Consider the following 20,828-nt stretch of genomic DNA (forward strand, 5'->3'; position numbering starts at 1 on the left):
TAAGGAAATCGAAGAAAATTAATATAGATAGAGACAAATGAAAACAGGAATATGACATATGAAAATCTATGGGGTGCAGTAAAAGTGATTCTAAGAGGGAATATCACAGCAATATGAGCCTACCTCAAGAAACAATCTAAGTTTAAACCTAAAAGAACTAGAAGAAGAATAAATGAAGCCCAAAGTTAGTAGAAGGAAAAAAAAATAACAAAGATCAGAGTGAAAATAAATCAACCACAGACCAAAAAATGTAAACAAAAAAGATCAGTGAAACTAAGAGGTAGTTCTTTGAAAATATAAACAAAATTGACAAACCTTTAGCTAGATTAACCAAGAAAAGAAGAGGGCTCAAATAAATAAAATCAGAAATGCAAGAGAAGTTACAACTAACGTTACAATTACACTATAAATAATTATATGCCAATGAATTGGACAACCTAGAAGAAATGGATAAATTCTCAAAAATATACAATCTTCCAAGACAAATCACGAAGAAATAGAAAATTTGAATAGACCAATTCCTAGCAAAGAGATAGAATCAGTAATAAAAAAACTCTCAACAAACAAAAGCCCAGGCCCAGACAGCTTCGCTGGTGAACTCTACCAAACATTCAAAGACAGTATCTGTCCTTCTCGCACTCTTCCTTTAAAAAAACTGAAGAGGAGAAAACACTTTCAAACGTATTTTATGAGAGCAGCATTACTCTAATACCAAAATCAGACAAGGATACCACACAAAAAAGAAAATTACAGGCCAATATCTTTAATGAACATAGAGGCAAAAATAACAAACATAGCAAACCAAATCCAACAATACATTAAAAGAATCATACACTATGATCAAGTGGGATTTATTCTAGAGATCCAAGGATGATTCAACATCCACAAATCAATCAAGGTGATACACCACATTAACAAAATTAAGGATAAAAATCATGATCATCTCAATGGATGCAGAAAAAAATCATCTAACAAAATTCAACATCCATTTATGAAAAAAACTCTCAATTAAGTGCATAGAGAGGGAACATACCTTAATATAATAATGTCTATATATGATAAACCCACGGATAATATACTCAATGGTAAAAACTCAAAAGCTTTTCCTTTAAGATCAGAAATAAGACAGGATGCCCACTCTCCACACTTTTATTCAACATAACCCTGGAAGTTCCAGCAACAGAAATTAGGCAAGAAAGAGAAACAAAAGGCATTCAAAATGGAAAGAGAGAAGTAAAACTGTCACTATTTGCAAATACTTTCTATAGAAAATTCTAAAGGTTTTGTTGGAACTAAAAAAAAAAACTGTTAGACCTAATAAATACAGAATTGTAGGATATGATATCATTCTAAAGAAATCAGTGGCATGCCTACACACTAATAAAGAACTATCAGAGAATTTAAGAAAACAATCTCATTTACAATTACATCAAAAGAATAAAATACCTAGGAATAGATTTAATCAAGGAGGTGAAAGACCTGTCCACTAAAAACTATAAGATACTGATGCAAGAAACTGAAGACACAAATAAATAGAAAAATACTCTGTGCTCATGGATTGGAAAAACCATATCATTAACATGTTCATACCACCCAAAGCAAGCAACAGATATAATTCCAATAAAAATTCCAACAATATTTTTCACAGAACTATAACAACTAATTCAAAAATTTGTATAGAATCACAAAAGATCCTGAATAGCCAAAGTTATCGTGAGAAAGGACAACAAAGCTGAAGGTATCCTGCTCCCTGACCTCAAACTATATTACAGAACTATAGTAATCAAAATAGTGTAGTACTGGCATAAGGACAGACCCATAAATCAATAGAATAGAACTGAGAGCCCAGAAATATATATACAGAGCTCAGAAATAAATATACCCACACACAGTATATACAGACAATTAATGTATGACAAAGGGGGAAGAACACACCATGGAGAAAGGACAGTCTCTTCAATAAATGGTCCTGGGAAAACTGGACAGCCACATGCAAAAGAAAAACTAGACCACTATCTTATACTACTATTTCACAGAAATTAATTAAAAATGGATTAAAGACTTTAATGTAATACCTGATACCATAAAATTCCTAGAAGAAATCATAGGTTGTAAGCTTCGACATCAGACTTAGCCATATTTTTGTGGCTATGACTCCAAAGGCAAGGGAAACAAAAACAAAAATAAACAAATGGGACTATATAAAACTAGAAAGTTTCTGTAAGGTGAAAGAAACCATCATCAAAATGAAAAGACAACTCAGTGAATGGAAGATGATATTTATAATAAATCAAATATCTGACAAGGAGTTAACACCCAAAATATACAAAGAATTCACACAATTTAACAAGAAGCAAACAACTTGATTTAAAAATGGGCCTAGGATTTGAGTGGACATTTTTCCAAAGAAGTACAGATGGCCAACAGGCACGTGAAACGATGTCCAGCATCACTTATTAGGGGTGCCTGTGTGCCTCAGTTGGTTAGACATCTAACTCTTGATTTTGGCACAGGTTATGATCTCAGGGTCCTGGGATCAAGCCCTGCATCAGGTTCTGCACTCAGTGTGGGGTCTGCTTGAGATTTTTTTCTTTCTCTCCCTCTGCCCCTCCCTTGCTCATGCTCTCTCTTTCTCTCTCTAAAATAAACAGATAAAATCTTTTTTAAAATCTCAATTAGGGGAATGCAAAATGCAAATCAAAACCACAATAAGATATCACCTCACACTAGTTAGAGTGGCCACAATAAAAAAGACAAAAAAGTATTTAAGAGGATGTGGAAAAAAGGGAACTCCTGCACCCTGTTGGTGGAATATAAATTGGTGGGCACTATGGAAAATAGTATAGAGATTCCTCAAAAAGTTAAGAATAGAATACAATACAACTCAGCTATTTCACTTTTGGTATTTATCTGAAAAATATGAAAACACTCATTTGAAATTATACATGCACCTCAATGTTTATGGGGGCATTATTTACAATAGCCAAGATATGGAAACAACCTAAATGTCAGTCTCAGACATATAAGGAATGATATCTTGTCATTTGTGACAACATGGATGGAACTTGAGGCTATTATATTAAGTAAAATAAGTCAGAAGGAGAAACATAAAAAACAGTACAATTTCACTCATATGTGGAATCTAAAAATAAACAAATAAGCAAAACGAAACAAACTCAGAGATACAAAGAATAGATTGGTGATTATCAGAGGGAAGGGAGTTTTTCGTATGGGGGAAGGGGGTCAAATGTATGGTGATGGATGGTAACTAGATTTTTGGAAATAATCACTTGGCAATGAATGCAGATGTTGAATTATAATATACATCTAAAACTTATATAATGTTACATACCGATTTTAACTTGTAAAGAATGAGAAACACACACACAAAAATGAGAAACACAAAACAACAATGGCAATGAATAGAAAACGATAACACATATGGTAGATATTAATCCATCTATATCAATAATCAATTTAAATGTAAATGGTTTCATTACATCAATGAAAAGACATAGCCTGTCAGAGTGGATGCAAAAATAAGATCTAACTATATGTTGTCTACAAAAAAACATTTTAGAATACTACTCAGCCATCAAAAAAATGAAAATTTGCCATTTGCAATGAATGTGGATGGAACTAGAGGGTGTTATGCTAAGCAAAATAAGTCAATTAGAGAAAAACAATTATATGATCTCACTCATGTGGAATTTTTAAAAAAGATTTTATTTATTTATTCATGAGAGACAGAGAGGGAGAGAGAGAAAGGCAGAGACACAGGCAGAAGGAGAAGCAGGCTCCATGCAGGGAGCCCGACATGGGACTCGATTCAGGGTCTCCAGGATCACACCCCGGGGGCTGCAGATAACACTAAACCATTGCGCCACTGGAGATGCTCTCATATGTGGAATTTAAGAAACAAAACAGGATCATAGAGGAAGAGAGGAAAAAATAAAACAAGATGAAATCAGAAAGGGAGACAAACCATAATGGAGTCTTACTCATAGGAAACAAACTGAGGGTTGTTAGAAGGGGAGGGAGGTGGGGGGATGTGGTACCGGGGGGATGGACATTAAGGAGGGCACATGATGTAATGAGCATTGGGTATTGTATAAGAGTGATGAATCACTGACATCCACCTCTGAAACCAACAACACAGTATATGTTAATTAATTGAATTTAAATTAAAAAAGGAAGACAAGATGATTTGAAAATTAAAAAAACATTTTAACTATAAAAACTGAGATAGATTAAAAGAAGAGGGATGGAGAAAGATATATCATGTTAACATGAATCAAAATAAAGCTGGAATAGCTATATTAAATTAAGAAACAGAGGACTTCAGGGAAAGAAAATTATCAGGAATAAACAGGGCCATTACATAATGATAAAGGGGTCAATTCTCCCAAAAGACACAGCAATTGTTAAGAAAATGTAAAAATACATGAAAGAAAACCTGACAAGGAAAAATAGATTAATCCACTATTATAGTAATGGACAGATCCAGCAGTAGAAAATCAGTAAAGACACCGTTGAACTAAACTGTACCATTAATCAATTGAATACAATTGACATCTACAGAATACTCATAAACAACCTAAAAATACACATTCTTGGGACACCTGGGTGGTTCAGTGGTTGAGTGTCTGCCTTGGGTTCAGGGTGTGATCCCAGGGTCCTGAGATCAGTCCTGCATTGGGTTCCCTGTAGGGAGTCTGCTTCTCCCCCTGCCTATGTCTTTGCCCCTCTCTGTGTGTCTCTCATGAATAAATAAACAAAATAAAATTTAAAAAAATACACATTCTTCTCAACCTCATATGGAACAGTCACCAAGGTAGAAAACATTCTGGGCCATAAAACACACCTTAACAAATTTAAAAGAAGAGAAATCATACAAATTATTCCCTTTGACTACATTAGAATCAAAGCAGAGATCAACAATGCAGAGATGGCTGGAAAACCCCAAAACACTTAGCAATTAAATAACAGATTTCTAAGTAACGTATGTGTCAAAGAAATCTCAAGAGAAATAAACATTTGGAATTAAATAAAAATGAAAACACAACTTATCCATATTTGTGGGATGCAGCAAAAGTAAGGCTCAGAGGAAAATTTGTAACAGTGAATGCATTTATTACAAAAAAAGATCTAAAATCAATCATCTAGGCTTCCACCTTAAGACACTAGGAAAAAAAAAAAAGATCAAATTAAATCCAAACCAAGCAGAAGTAAAGAAATGAAAAAAAATCAGAAGAAATTCATGTACTTAAATTCATAGGGGGGGAAATCACTGAAACTGAAATCTGGAGAGAGGGGGACGATGGCGAGGTGCAGGGGCCTCACCTCACCTGGCCCCACCAACTTACCTAGATAGCTTTCAAACCACCCCGAAAGCCTACGAATTCGACCTGAGATTTAAAGAGAGAACAGCTGGAACGCTACAGAGAGAAGGGTTTTCGCTTCTAACAAGGTAGGAAGGTGGAAAAAAATAAAAAAGAATCAAGTGGCGGGGGGTGGAGGGGAGCCAGGCTGAAGCCGGGTGGAGAGCCTGGGGACAGGAAACCCCCACCCCGGAGAAGCAGGAACTTTAAAAATCCGCTCCGGATTCTTCCCCACAGAAAGGCGCTCAGCAGGGAAGCCGGGCCGAAGCGCAGGAGGGGCAGCGGGGCCTCCAGTCTCCTGGGTCCCCCGTAGAGGAGGTGCGCCTGGGAGCGCGCCCATACCGCGGGCCGAGCGCGGTAAAGGGCTGGAGCGCCCGGCGGGGCCTGAGGAGCAGCTCAGGTGGGGGCTCCGCGCAGAGGGGGCTGCGTCCTGCTGCCTTAGGGAGCCGCTGGCCCGGGAGTGTGATTCCAGCAGCAGAGGCCCTGGAGCCCAGGGCACTGGGGGACACAGCCCAGGATCCTGCGCTCCCCACCCCCCCGACAGGCAGAGGCCGGGAGTCACAGGACAGCGAGGATGCTCCTGCCGCTGGGCGCCCTGCGGGCTGTGCAGGTCAGCGCCCCCTGTCCCCCGAGCATCCAGGCCAGTGCGGATTGGGAGTCTGCGGTAGTTACTGGGGGAGCTGACTCCAGGACTGGAGGCCTGCCTGCCGCCAGTGTGGTTGTTCCTCCTGGTGTCACCCTGTGCCTGGGAGAGGCGGGCCGCCAGGGAACAGGGGCCTCACAGGATAAACAGCTCCCACTGAGCCATGCACCTGGCAGGCGGCTGCGCAGCTCCCCCAGGCTCACACACCTGAGAATCATCACAGCAGGCCCTCCCCCAGAAGACCAGCTGGAAGGACAGGGGAAGAGCAAGTTCTTGACCGAGCAGTGCTGGGAAGCTCCAGGGGAAGTCGAGGGATTTACAGTATATAGAACTAGAGGGTACCCCTCTTATTTTTTTTCTTCCTTTTTCCAGTACAACTCATTTTTATACCAGACTGTAAATTTAAATTTCCATTTTTTTCTCTTTTCCCACCTTAACTACAATATTTTAATACCTCTTCATTTTTAAGATTCTTTCTTTTTGACTTTCATACTTCTACAATTACAGGTCCTAGATATATTTTCCACTTCTAGATACCTTACAACATACTCAATTTTGGGAGATATACAAGATATGTTTTTTGTTTGTTTGTTTTGTGTTTTATGTTTGCCTCATTTTGTTCTACAATGGTGGAAGTTAATACCTTCTAAAAATGACCAGTATGCACCCAGAACCAAGTGATACACCGTGCTGGTTCATTCTGTGAGATTTCTCATTCCCATTCTGCACCCCTCTATGTTTTTGTGGTCAATGTTAGGGCTTTCTACAAGTATTTCTGGTTTACATAAATCTGGGACTGAGCATCTTCTAACATACAGAACTTAATATGCTCAGAACCAAGAGGATCACCCTCTAGAACCCCTCAGACTACATTCTCCTTCTACTACAACTTCATCACCATCCACTACAATTTCATCACCACCACCGTCTCCCAGCCCCCCCCCCTTTTTTCTTTTTCTCTTCTTCTTTGGGATTCTTGGCCTTTTATTTTTTACTACTTTTTTTAAACTTTGTTTTTCATTTTAGTGGTCCTTTTGTTTTATTTTGTTCTGATTGTTGTTTTCAATTTCTGGCCTCTGACCTCATCAGAATCATCTAGGGTGTAATTTACTTAGGTCACGGTTGATATTCTTGACTCAGCCCACTCATACAGTCAATCTGCACTGAGCAAAATGACTCGAAAGAAGAACTCACTGCAAAAGAAAGAATCTACTCTCTGCCACAGAGTTACAGAATTTGGATTACAATTCAATGATAGAAAGCCATTTCAGAAGCACAATTAGAAAGCTACTGGTAGCTCTGGAAAAAAAGCATAAAGGAATCAAGAGACTTCATGACTGCAGAATTTAGATCTAATCAGGCCAAAATTAAAAATCAATTAAATGAGTTCTAATCCAAACTGGAGGCCCTAATGATGAGGGTTAAAGAGGTAGAAGAAAGAGTCAGTGACATAGAAGACAAGTTGATGGCAAGGAAGGAAGCTGAGGAAAAAAGAGAAAAACAATTAAAAGACCATGGGGAAAGGTTAAGGGAAATAAAAGATAGCCTCAGAAGAAAAAAATCTACCTATAATTGGGGTTCTAGAGAGGGCCAGAGGGCCAGAAAGCATATTTGAACAAATCATAGCTGAGAACTTCCCTAATTTGGGGAGGGAAACAGGCATTCAGATCCAGGAGATAGAGAGGTCCCTCCCAAAATCAATAAAAACCATTCAACACCTTGACATTTAATAGTGAAACTTGCAAATTCCAAAGATAGAGAAAATCCTTAAAGCAACAAGAGACAAGATTTCCCTAACTTTTATGGAGAAAAAGAATAGATTAACAGCAGATCTTTCCACAGAGACCTGGCAACCCAGACAGGGCTGGCAGGATATATTCAGGGTACTAAATGAGAAGAACATGCAGCCAAGAATACTATATCCAGCAAGGCTCTCATTCAGAATAGGAGAGATACTATACTTTTCTTTTTTTTTGAGGAATAATGATTTATTTCAGGACTTTGTGTTGCATTTAAAAATGGAAACAAATCAATGTATTCCAATGACAGAATAAACAGGGCACAGGATTATCTCAATAATTATGGACAGTATCTATTGAAATTCAATTTTCCATTCAGTGCAGAAAATGATAGCAAATTAATAGAAAAGAACTTCCTAAATTTGATCCCATGAATCAACGGTAATGGTAAAATGTTGAAAGCTACCCTCACCCATCTCAATATTGGTAATTAATCATTCAGGGATGTTCACAATCACCTCTGGGTATATTTTGGCACTGAATAAATGTTTGAAGGGAAGGGTGTGAGAATGCAGGAAAACAGAAGTGCAGAAAGGAAAGACTGAGATACAGATGAATCTTAGTAGAGGGTCCTGCTCAGATATGGGTGGAGATAGCAGAATGTTCAAAAGCTTGGGCGACGCAGGGTCATTGGGACTACACAGTTGCAAGGATTGAAATATGGAGAAAGGGTGGTAGGAAAGTAATATTTAGAGAAATTATAGCTTCCAAGATAGGCAGAAACAGAAAGAATATGTGACCACCAAACCAGCTCTGCAAGAAATATTAAGGGGGACCCTATAAAAGAAAGAGAAAGCCCAAAGAAATAATCCACAAAAACAGGGACTAAATAGGTATTACGATGACACTAAATTCATATCTTTCAATAGTAACTCTGAACATGAATGGGCTTAAAGAGCCTATCAAAAGACGCAGGGTTTCAGACTGGATAAAAAAGTAAAACCCATCTATTTGCTGTCTACAAGAGACTCATTTTAGACCTAAGGACACCTACAGCCTGAAAATGAAAGGTTGGAGAACCATTTACCATTCAAATGGTCCTAAAAAGAAAGCTGGGGTAGCAATCCTCATATCAGATAAATTAAAGTTTATCCCAGACTGTAGTAGTAAGAGATGAAGAGGGATGCTATATCATATTTAAAGGGTCTCTCCAACAAGAAGACCTAACAATTATGAATATTTATAACCCTAGTGTGGGAGCTGCCAAGTATATAAATTAATAACAAAAGTAAAGACATACTTAGATAATAATACACTAATAATAGGAGACTTCAACACGGCACTTTCTGCAAATGACATATCTTCTAAGCACACATCACCAAAGTAATAAGGGCTTTAAATGATACACTGGACCAGATGGATTTCACAGATATATACAGAACTTTGCATCCGAGTGCAACCGAATACACATTTTTCTCAAGTGCACATGGAAATTTCTCCAGAATAGACCACATCCTGAGTCACAAATCACAACTGATACCAAAAGATTGGGATCGTCCCCTGCATATTTTCAGACCATAATGCTTTGAAACTTGAACTCAATCACAAGAAGAAATTTGGAAGAAACTCAAACATGTGGAGGTTAAAGAGCATCGTACTAAAAGATGAAAGGGTCAATCAGGAAATTAGAGAAGAATTAAAAAGATTCATGGAAACTTAAGAACATGAAGATACAACCTTTCAAAATCTTTGGCATACAGCAAAAGCAGTCCTAAGAGGGAAATACATCACAATACAAGATCCCTCAAAAAATTGGAAAAAACTCAAATACACAAGCTAACCTCCACCTAAAGGAACTGGAGAAAGAACAGCACATAAACCTACACCAAGCAGAAGAAGAGAGTTAATAAAGATTCGAGCAGAATTCAATGAAATAGAGACCAGAAGAACTGTAGAACAGATCAACAAAACGAGGAGTTGGTTCTTTGAAATAATTAATAAGATAGACAAAACATTAGCCAGCTTTATTAAAAAGAAAGGGAAAAGACCCAAATTAATAAAATCATGAATGAAAAAGGAACGATCACAACCAATACCAAGGAAATACAAACGATTTTAAAAACATATTATGAGCAGCTATATGCCAATAAATTAGGCAATCTAGAAGAAATGGGAGCATTTCTGGAAAACCACAAAATACCAAAACGGGAACAGGAAGAAATAGAAAACCTGGATAGGCCAATAACCAGGGAGGAAATTGAAGCAGTCATCAAAAAACTCCCATGACACAAAAGTCCAGGGCCAGGGCAGCCCGGGTGGCTCAGCGGTTTAGCACTGCCTTTGGTCTGGGTCATGATCCCAAGAGACCCGGGATCGAGTCCCATGTCAGGCTCCCTGCATGGAGCCTGTTTCTCCCTCTGCTTGTGTCTCTGACTCTCTCTCTGTATCTCTATGAATGAATAAATAAAATCTAAAAAAAAAAAGAAAAAAAGTCCAGGGCCAGATGGCTTCCCAGGGGAATTCTATCAAACATCTAAAGAAGAAACAATACCTATTCTATTAAAGCTGTTTTAAAAGATAGAAAGGGATGGAATACTTCCAAACTCATTTTATCAGGCCAGCATTACCTTAATTGCAAAACCAGACAGAGACTCCACCAAAAAGGAGAATTATAGACCAATATCCCTGATGAACACAGATGCAAAAATTCTCAACAAGATACTATCTAATAGGATCCAACAGTACATTGAGAAGATTATTCACAATGCCCAAGTGGGATTTATCCCCAGTATGCAAGGTTGGTTCAACACTCATAAAACAATCATCGTGATAGATCATATCAACAAGAGAAAAAACAAGAACCATATGATCTTCTCAATAGATGCAGAGAAAGCATTTGACAAAATACAGCATCTATTCCTGATCAAAACTCTTCAGAGTATAGGGATAGAGGGAATACTCCTCAACATCTTAAAAGCCATCTATGAGAAGCCCACAGCAAATATAATTCTCAATGGAGAAACACCGAAAACCTTTCTCCTAAGATCAGGAACATGACAGGGATGTCTACTATCACCACTGCTATTCAACATAGTACTAGAAGTCCTAGCCTCAGCAATCAGACAACAAAAAGAAATAAAAGGCATTCAAATTGGCAAAGAAGAAGTCAAACTCTCCCTCTTTGCAGATGACGTGATACTGTACGTAGAAAACCCAAAAGACTCCACCTCAAGATTGCTAGAACTCATACAGCAATCCAGCAATGTATCAGGATACAAAACTAATGCACAGAAATCAGTGGCATTTCTACTCACTGAGACTGAAGAAAGAAAAATTAAGAAATCAATCCCATTTACAATTGCACCCAAAAGCCCAAGATACCTAGGAATAAACCTAACCAAAGAGGTAAAGGATCTATACCCTAAAAACTACAGAACACTTCTGAAAGAAACTGAGGAAGACACAAAGAGATGGAAACATATTCTATGCTCATGGATTAGAAGAATTAATATTGTGAAAATGTCAATGCTACCCAGGGCAATTTACACATTTAATGCAATCCCTATCAAAATGCCATGGACTTTCTTCAGAGAGTTGGAACAAATAATATTAAGATTTGTATGGAATCACAAAAGACCCCGAATAGCCAGGGGAATATTGAAAAAGAAAACCAGAGCCGGGGGCATCACAATACCAGATTTCAAGTTGTACTACAAAGCTATGAGCATCAGTACAGTGTGGTAGTGGCACAAAAACAGACACATAGATCAATGGAACAGAATAGAGAACCCAGAAATGGGCCCTCAACTCTATGGTGAACTAATATTCGACAAGGCAGGAAAAAGGACTGTCTCTTCAAAAAATGGTGCTGGGAAAATTGGACATCCACATGCAGAAGAAAGAAACTAGACCATTCTCTTACACCATGCACAAAGATAAACTCAAAACGGATGAAAGGTCTAAATGTGAGACAAGAATCCATGAAAATCCTAGAGAAGAACACAGGCAAACACCCTTTTTGAACTTGGCCATAGTAACTTCTTGCAAGATACATCTATGGAGGCAAGAGAAACAAAAGCAAAAATGAACTATTGGGACTTGATCAACATAAGAAGCTTCTGCACAGCAAAAGAAACAGTCAACAAAACTAAAAGACAGCCTACAGAATGGGAGAAGATATTTGCAAATGACATATCAGATAAAGGGCTAGTATCCAAGATCTATAAAGAACTTATTAAACTCAACAGCAAAGAAATAAACAATCCAATCATGAAATGGGCAAAAGACATGAACAGAAATTTCACCAAAGAAGACATACACATGGCCAACAAGCCCATGAGAAAATGCTCTGCATCACTTGCCATCAGGGAAATACAAATCAAAACCATAATGAGATACCACCTCACACCAGTGAGAATGGGGAAAATTAACAAGGCAGGAAACAACAAATGTTGGAGAGGATGTGGAGAAAGGGGAACACTCTTGCACTGTGGGTGGGAATGTGAACTGGTGCAGCCACTCTGGAAAAACAGTGTGGAGGTTCCTCCAAGAGTTAAAAATAGAGCTACTCTATAACCCAGCAATTGCACTGCTGGGGATTTACCCCAAAGATACAGATGCAGTGAAATGGCAGGACACCTGCGCCCCAATGTTTCTAGCAGCAATGTCCACAATAGCCAAAATGTGGAAGGAGCCTTGGTGTCCATCGAAAGATGAATGGATAAAAAAGCTGTGGTCTATATATACAATGGAATGTCACTCAGCCATCAGAAACGACGAATACCCACCATTTGCTTCGATGTGGATAGAACTGGAGGGTATTATACTGAGTGAAGTAAGTCAATCAGAGAAGGACAAGCATTATATGGTTTCATTCTTTTGGGGAATATAAAAAATAGTGAAATGGATTAAAGGGGAAAGGAGAGAAAATGAGTGGGAAATATAGAGGGTGACAGAACATGAGAGACTCCTAACTCTGGGAAATGAACAAGGGGTAATGGAAGGGGAGGTGGGTGGTGGGATGGGGTAACTGGATGATGGGCACTGAGGGGGGCACTTGACGGAATGAGCACTGTATGTTATACTATATGTTGGCAAATCAAACTCCAATAAAAAATATACAAAAAACCCCCCTGAAATCTGGTTCTTTGAAAAGATCAATAAAATGATTAACCTCTAGCCAGGATAACTAAGGAAATAAATATACAAATTACAAATATCAGAAATGAAAGAAGGGCCATCACTATTAATTCCTTTGACATTAAAAAGATAAAAAACAATATTGTGAATGCTATGTCCTCAGATCTGATAACCTAGCTGAAATGGATCAATTCATTGGAAGATATAATCTGCCCAAATTTACACAAGGGGAAACAGATAATTTGAATAGACTTTGTGTTATTGTACTTATGCTGCCTTAACAAAATATAACAGGAATGGATGCCTGGGTGGCTCAGTGGTTGAGCATCTGCCTTCAGCTCAGGTCATGATCCCGGGATCCTAGGATCGAGTCCCGCATTGGGCTCCCCATGGGGAACCAGCTTTTCCCTCTGCCTATGTCTCTGCCTCTCTCTCTCTCTGTGTCTCTCATGAATAAACAAACAAACAAATAAATAAAATCTTTAAAAAAACAACAATAGGCTCAGTTGAATAAATAATGTTAATTTATTTTCTCAGAGTTCTGGAAGATAGAAGTTTGGATCAAAGTTCTGGATGATTTGGGTTTTTGATGAGCCCTCTTTTCCTGGCTTGTAGACAGCCAACTTCTCACTGTATTGTCACATGACATTTCTTCTATGTGCATATGGAGAGAGAGAGTACTCTGCTAGCTCTCTCTTTTTTTAAGGTCATTAATTCTATCAGATGAAGAACATACTTTTATGACCTTATTTAACCTGGTTACTTCCTTAGAGGCTTCATCTCTAAATACAGTCACACTGGAAGTTAGCATATCAACATATGAATTTGGGGCAGATACAACTATGCAGTCCATAACTATATCTATTAAAAAATTGAGTCAATAATTATTAGCCTTCCAAAACAGAAAGCACCACACTAAGATGGGTTTTTGGAGAATTCTACCAAACTTATAAGAAGAAATTCTACCAATTCCTTACAGTCTCTTCCAGAAAATAGCAGAAGAAATACTTCTCTAATTATTCTACAAATCCAGTGTTACCCTAATACCAAAACTAGACAGTAGATAGTATAAGAACACTACAGACCAATATCTCTCAAGAACATGGATACAAAAATTCTTAACAAAATATTAGCAAATTGAATCAAACAACGTATAAAAAGATTAACACACCAAAACAGTGATATTTACCTCAGGTGTGTAAGGCTGTTTCAACATTCAAAAATCAATTAATGTAATCTATCACATCAAGCAACTAAAGAAGAAAAAGCACATGATCATATCAGTAGATGCAGAAAAGGCATTTGACAAAATCCAATACTCTTTCATGATCAAAATTCTAAGCAAAACAAGTATAGAGGGAAACATCCTCAACTTGATAAAGAACATTCCCAAAAAGCCTATGGTCAACATCATACTTCAATATGAGAAAGTAGAAACTTTCCCACTAAGACCAAGAACAAAGCAAGAATGTCCCTTTTCACCACTTGTCAACTAAAAATCCTGGCTAGTGTAATAAGAAATAAAAAACATATAGATTAGAAAGAAAAAAATTAAATTGCCTTTGTTTGCAAACGACATATTTGTCTACGTAGAAAATCTAAAAATCTAAAAGAATTGACAAAAAACTCCTAGAACTAATAAACCAATTATAGCAAGGTTGCAGGATGCAACGTCAACATCCAAAAAGTCAGTTGCTTTCCTGTATAGCAATGATAAACAAGTGGAATTTGAAGTCAAAAACAGGATACAATTTGCTCTGGCACCCAAAAAAGTGAAACACTTAGGTATAAATCTCACAAATCATGTACAAGATCTATATGAGAAAAACTACAAAAAATGTGATGAAATAAATCAAAGAATTAAATAAATGAAGAGACATTCATGAAGAGGAACAATCGATATTGTCAGGGTGTCAGTTCTTCCCAATCTGATCTATAGATTTAATGCAATCTCACTCAAGATTGCAGCAAGTTATTTTGTGTATAATTGACAGACTGATTCTAATGTTTATATGGAAGGTCAAGAGACCAAGAATAGGCAACAATTGTTTTGGAGAACACAATACATATTCAACACATATTGAAGGAGAATACAACTGGAAAACTGAGATTACTGGACTTCAAGACAATGTTGTATTGGTAAAAAAAAAAAAAATAGACAAATACGTCAATAGAATAGAATTTTGTGGATATCAACAAACTGATTTTCTATAAAGTTCAATTTATATGAAGATTCAAAAGACCCAGAATAGCCAACATAATATTTAAGAACAAAGTCAAGGACTGAACTACCTCACAAGATTTACTATAAATCGGATCCCTGGGTGGCGCAGTGGTTTGGCACCTGCCTTTGGCCCAGGGCGCAATCCTGGAGACCCGGGATCGAATCCCACGTCAGGCTCCCGGTGCATGGAGCCTGCTTCTCCCTCTGCCTGTGTCTCTACCTCTCTCTCTCTCTTTGTCTGTGCGACTATCATAAATAAATAAAAATTTCAAAAAAAAAGATTTACTATAAATCTAAGTCAATACTACAAAAGAACAAATACAGATCAGTGATACAGAATAAAGAATCCGGAAATACACCCATATAAATATAGCTACCTGATCTTTGACAAAGAAGCAAGGGCCGTATAGTGAACAGTCTTTTTAACAAATGGTGCTAGAACAACTGGATATCCTCATGCAAAAAAAAAAAAAAAAAAAAAAAGAATCTAGATACTCTTCACAAAAATTAACTCAAAATGGATCAGGAACCTAAACGTAAAAGGCAAAACCATAAAATTCCTGGATTACACAGGAGAAAATCTAGGTGATCTTAGGTATGTCAATTATTTTTTATTTTTTTGTCAATGATTTTTTAGATACAACACCATGAGCCATGAAAGAATTGATAAGTTGGACTTCATTAAAACTTAAAATTTCTGGGGATCCCTGGGTGGCGCAATGGTTTGGCGCCTGCCTTTGGCCCAGGGCGCAATCCTGGAGACCCGGGATCGAATCCCACGTCGGGCTCCCGGTGCATGGAGCCTGCTTCTCCCTCTGCCTGTGTCTCTGCCTCTCTCTCTCTCTCTGTGACTATCATAAATAAAAATAAAAAAAATAATAATAAAAAAAAAATAAAAATAAAAATAAAAATAAAAAACTTAAAATTTCTGCTCTGCCAAAGACACTGTCAAAAGAATGAGAAGGCACACCACAAACTGGGAGAAAATATTTGTAAAAGGCCTGTTGAAAGACTGTCACCCAAAACAACAATAAAAAAATGAACAATTAAACTGATTCAAAAGTAGCCAAAAGACCCAACAGATACATCACTGAAGAAAATATAAAGATGGCAAATTAGCATAGGAAAAATTCTCAAAATCATGTGTCATTAGCAAATTGCAAATTAAAATCAGGTAACACTACACATCTATTAGAATGGTCAAAACCGAGAACACTGACAAGACCAAATATTGGCAAGGATGTGGAGCAACAGGAACTCTTACTCTTTGCTAGTGGAATGTAAAATTGTTATAGCTACTTCAGAAGACAGGGTTTTTACAAAACTAAACATACTCTTGCCATATGATCAGCAATCACACTCTCTAGTATTTAAGCAAAGAGTTGAAAACTTATGTACAGGGATCCTGGGTGGCGCAGCGGTTTGGCGCCTGCCTTTGGCCCAGGGCGCGATCCTGGAGACCCGGGATCGAATCCCACATCGGGCTCCCGGTGCATGGAGCCTGCTTCTCCCTCTGCCTGTGTCTCTGCCTCTCTCTCTCTCTCTGTGACTATCATAAATAAAAATTAAAAAAAAAACTTATGTACATACAAAAACCTATATGCAAATGTTAGCAGTTTTATTCATAATATTCAAAACTTGGAAGCAACCAGAATGTCTTTCAGTAGGTGAATAAACTGTGGTACATCCAGAGAATGGAATATTTAGTACTAAAAAGAAGTGAGCTATCAAGCCATGAAAAAAAACATGGAAAGACTTTAAGTGCATATTATTAAGTGAAAAAAACAATTTGAAAAGGCTCCATTTCTTGTTTGTTTTTTTTTAAGTAATCTCTACATCTAACATGGGGCTTGAACTCATGACCCTGAGATCAAGAGTCACATAGTTGGTAGTTACATAGATTTTTGCTTTTGAAGAGTCCATTAAAGTGTATGTGAATATTTGGTGGACTTTTATGTGTAACCCAAATTTTAAAAATCTAATCAACATCAAAACACCAATACTACTGTAGAGAAATGTATAGGTAAGATCATGATTTAAGCAGAGCAAAAACATCCTTTTGTGAGAAGCCATCCTCATCAAATAGTTTTCCCAGCCAAGTTTTTTAAAACAAATAAAGAAAAAAAGCAAGTAACTTACAGAAGAAGATTGGCACATAACAAAAAGGAAAACAGCAGCTTGTCCTTCTCAAATAGTGATCGGCATATATTACAATATAAGTTGTATGTGAAGTGGTCATTTAAGTATCGTAGGCGCTTTTCCAAAATTTTGGATTTGTTACTGAAAGGTTGAAAAACAAGCAAATATGTTGAGTCAAACAAAGCTAACAAAAAATAAGTAACATATGAATTAACATGTAAGTATCCATTGTTAAATATGAAAACACACACACACACACACACACACACACACACGAGTGCATATAAAACTGGTGAAATCTGGGGGCGCCTGGACAATGAAGTTGGTTAAGCATCCAACTCTTGGTTTTGGCTAAGGTCCTGATCTCAGGTGGTGGGATGGAGCCCCACAGTGTCTCTGTGCTCAGCCATGGAGTCTGCTTGAGTTTCTTTCCCCCTCTCCACCTTCTCAAAGAAATAAATAAAATATTTTAAAAAGAAAAAAAAAAAACCTCTGGTGAAATCTGAATAAGCTCTGTGAATTTCCCGGCTTTGATATGGTACTATGGTAACGCAAAATGTTACCACTGGAGAAACCAAGTGAAGAATACATGGAACCTCCCTGTATAGTTTTATGTGTATGCAACTCCTGGTAAATTTATGTAAAGAAACACAGTATAATTCTATAAGAAAATGAAATAGGGTTTACACCATGTCTCTATTTAAAAAATTCTACACTTCTTATTGTATTCCAAAATGACTGAAAACAATCAGTTAATTAAAAGATACCTATACTGAATCCTTATTAGTGTGAGATTTATGTTGGGCAGGGAACTGTAAGAGACAAAGAAATGTTTTTGTTCCAAAGAAACATCAAATCTAGATCAATATGTATAAATTTTTAAAAAATATGTGAAAAGTTAGAAAATATATGGAAAAAAGGTTACTTCTGGGTATGATTTTAACTGATATTTTCCTTCTTTCATTTATTTTTTTTATTTTTATTGATTTATGATAGTCACACAGAGAGAGAGATAGAGGCAGAGACATAGGCAGAGGGAGAAGCAGGCTCCATGCACCAGGAGCCCGACATGGGATTCGATCCCGGGTCTCCAGGATCGCACCCTGGGCCAAAGGCAGGCGCCAAACTGCTGCGCCACCCAGGGATCCCTATTTTCCTTCTTTTAAACATACTCTTATATGTTTAAAATTTTGCAATAATCATGTACTACTTTCTTTTTTTTAGTTCAAAAAATTTTCAGTAATACTTAAAGGAATGTAAGATGATACACCCAATCTGGGAAAGTTTGGCAGCAACTTTTAAAAAAACAAACAAGCAAGTACCACATGACCTAGTAATTATACTTCTGGGCATTTATCCCCAAAATGAAAACTTATGTTCACACAAATACCTGTACATGCATGTTTATAGCAATTTTATTTATAATAGCTAAAAACTGGAAGTAACCCAGATGTGCTGCAGTATATCAATATCATGAAATATTTCTTAGCAATTAAAAGGAACAATATACTGACACACACAATGATCTGAATGAATCCCCAGAGAATTAAGAATTGAGATTAAAAAAGACAATCCTGGGCAACCTGGGTGGCTCAGGAGTTTAGCGCCACCTTCAGCCTAGGGTGTGATTCTGGAGACCCAGGATTGAGCCCCATGTCAGGCTCCCTGCATGGAGCCTGCTTCTCCCTCTGCCTCTCTCTCTCTGTTTCTCATGAATAAATAAATAAAATATTTTTTAAAAAGCCAATCCTTAAAAGTTATGTGCCATATATGGGGCACCTGGGGGCTCAGTCAGTTAAGGGTCCAACTCTTGATTGCAGCTCAGGTCACGATTCAGGATCAAGCCCACACACAGGACTCTCCAATGACGGAGGAGTCTGCTTAAGATTCTTTCCCTTTATCACCCCCTCCCTGCTCATGCTCACTCACTCTCTCTCTAAACTAAATCGTTTTTAAAGTTATGTGCTATATATGATTGCATTTATATTACATTCTTGAAATGATGAAATTATAGAAATGAAGAATGGATTGGTGGTTGTCAAAGGTTGAGGAGAGGGTAGGGATAGGAAAGAAGTGGGTATGGCTGTAAAAGAGCAGGATGGGAATCGTTATGATGGAAGTGTTCCCTATCTTGACTGTATCAACATTAATATCCTGGTTATGATCTTGTACTATTGTAGAGGTTTTGAAGATGTCACCAGTGGGGAAACTGGGTAAAGAGTATGGGGGATCACTGTATTATTTCTTTTCTTTTCTTAAGATTTTAATTTTTTTAAAGTAATTTCTACATCCAACGTGGAACTCAAACCCACACTCACGAATCAAGAGTTGCATGCTCCATTGAATGAGCCAGCTGGGACCCCCACTATATTATTTCTTATAACTGCATGTGATTCTACATTTATCTCAAAATTAATTTAATTTTATTTTTTTTCAAAATTAATTTAATTTTAAAAAGCAATCTTGGCGCATGGAAAGGGGATGGAAGAATAGGGGATGGTGACACTTCTCTGAGCAGACCATTTTGTATAGTATTAACTTTTGGAATCATATTAATGTGTATGTGCTCAAAAATATAGTAAAATTAAAATCAACAAAGATGAAGGGAAAACTCTAAAATGAAATACAAAAGAACCCTTAAACCAACAACATATGAACCTAACTATATTACACATGAATAACATCATTGTACTGAAGGGAGAAAAAATTAATCAAGTAACTTTTAGATATATATTTTTCATGTATCAAAAAGACTATAATTTTCTGTGTATGCATGTGCATTTAATTCTCTTAAGTATCCCCAAGAATCACTGGATTTGTTGATTACTACCTCATATAGCAAATCTATGTTTAATTTTCCAGAGACTTTAAAAATATTTCCAAAGTGGCAATCCTGTAAAATCCAGGATTTTACAATCCTGCCAGTAGTGTATGAGGGTTCTGATGATTCTACATCCTTGTTGACACTTGATAATTGATATTTATGTCAATTCCTCACCTTGAATTTCCTCCATTGTGTGGACTGTATAAATTCAAATTCCAAATCCCAACTGGGAAAGCTTAGGGATTTCAATCACTCAGGAGAGACTGTTCTACCAAGAGCCTATGTATGTACATGCTAGGCTCAAATCATCCTTTTATTCTACTTAACAAACATAGCAGTTACTAAATACCAGACATTGTGATAAACACTTTACAGATATTAAATTTTCATAACAATTCTAAAAGGTAGGTACTATTATTATCTTTATTTTATAGATAAGGAAAATTGAGGCAATTACATACAGAAAGGTTAACTGAGTTGCCTGTATCAACATAGCTAGTATATGGTGGGAGTAAGACTTAATCCTTTACTCCAGTCTGACTCCAAAATCTGTGTATATTCATTAATTGATTAAAGTGAAAATATCTAGCAAATAATTAGAAGTGTAGGACTGAAGCTTTTTAAAAAATATTATTTATTTATGATTTTATTTTTTAAAAGGTTTTATTTATTTAGTTGAGAGAGAGAGAGAGCATGTGAGAGAGCACAAGCAAGGGGAGAGGCAAAGGGAAAGGGAGAG

General features: G+C 37.1%; 1 protein-coding gene across 1 annotated transcript in view; it reads right to left on the reverse strand.

Annotated features, from left to right (window-relative positions):
• The window catches only part of DNAH12 (dynein axonemal heavy chain 12), a 215,192-nt gene that overhangs the window by 41,807 nt on the left and 152,557 nt on the right, over nucleotides 1-20,828 (reverse strand). The window contains exon 60 of the mRNA XM_041762972.1: nucleotides 17,266-17,406. Within this exon, the coding sequence (XP_041618906.1) occupies nucleotides 17,266-17,406 (141 nt within the window). The remainder of the gene's footprint in view (nucleotides 1-17,265; nucleotides 17,407-20,828) is intronic.

This window comes from Vulpes lagopus, chromosome 7 (genome assembly GCF_018345385.1).
Source record: "Vulpes lagopus strain Blue_001 chromosome 7, ASM1834538v1, whole genome shotgun sequence".
Classification (NCBI taxonomy): Eukaryota; Metazoa; Chordata; class Mammalia; order Carnivora; family Canidae; genus Vulpes; species Vulpes lagopus.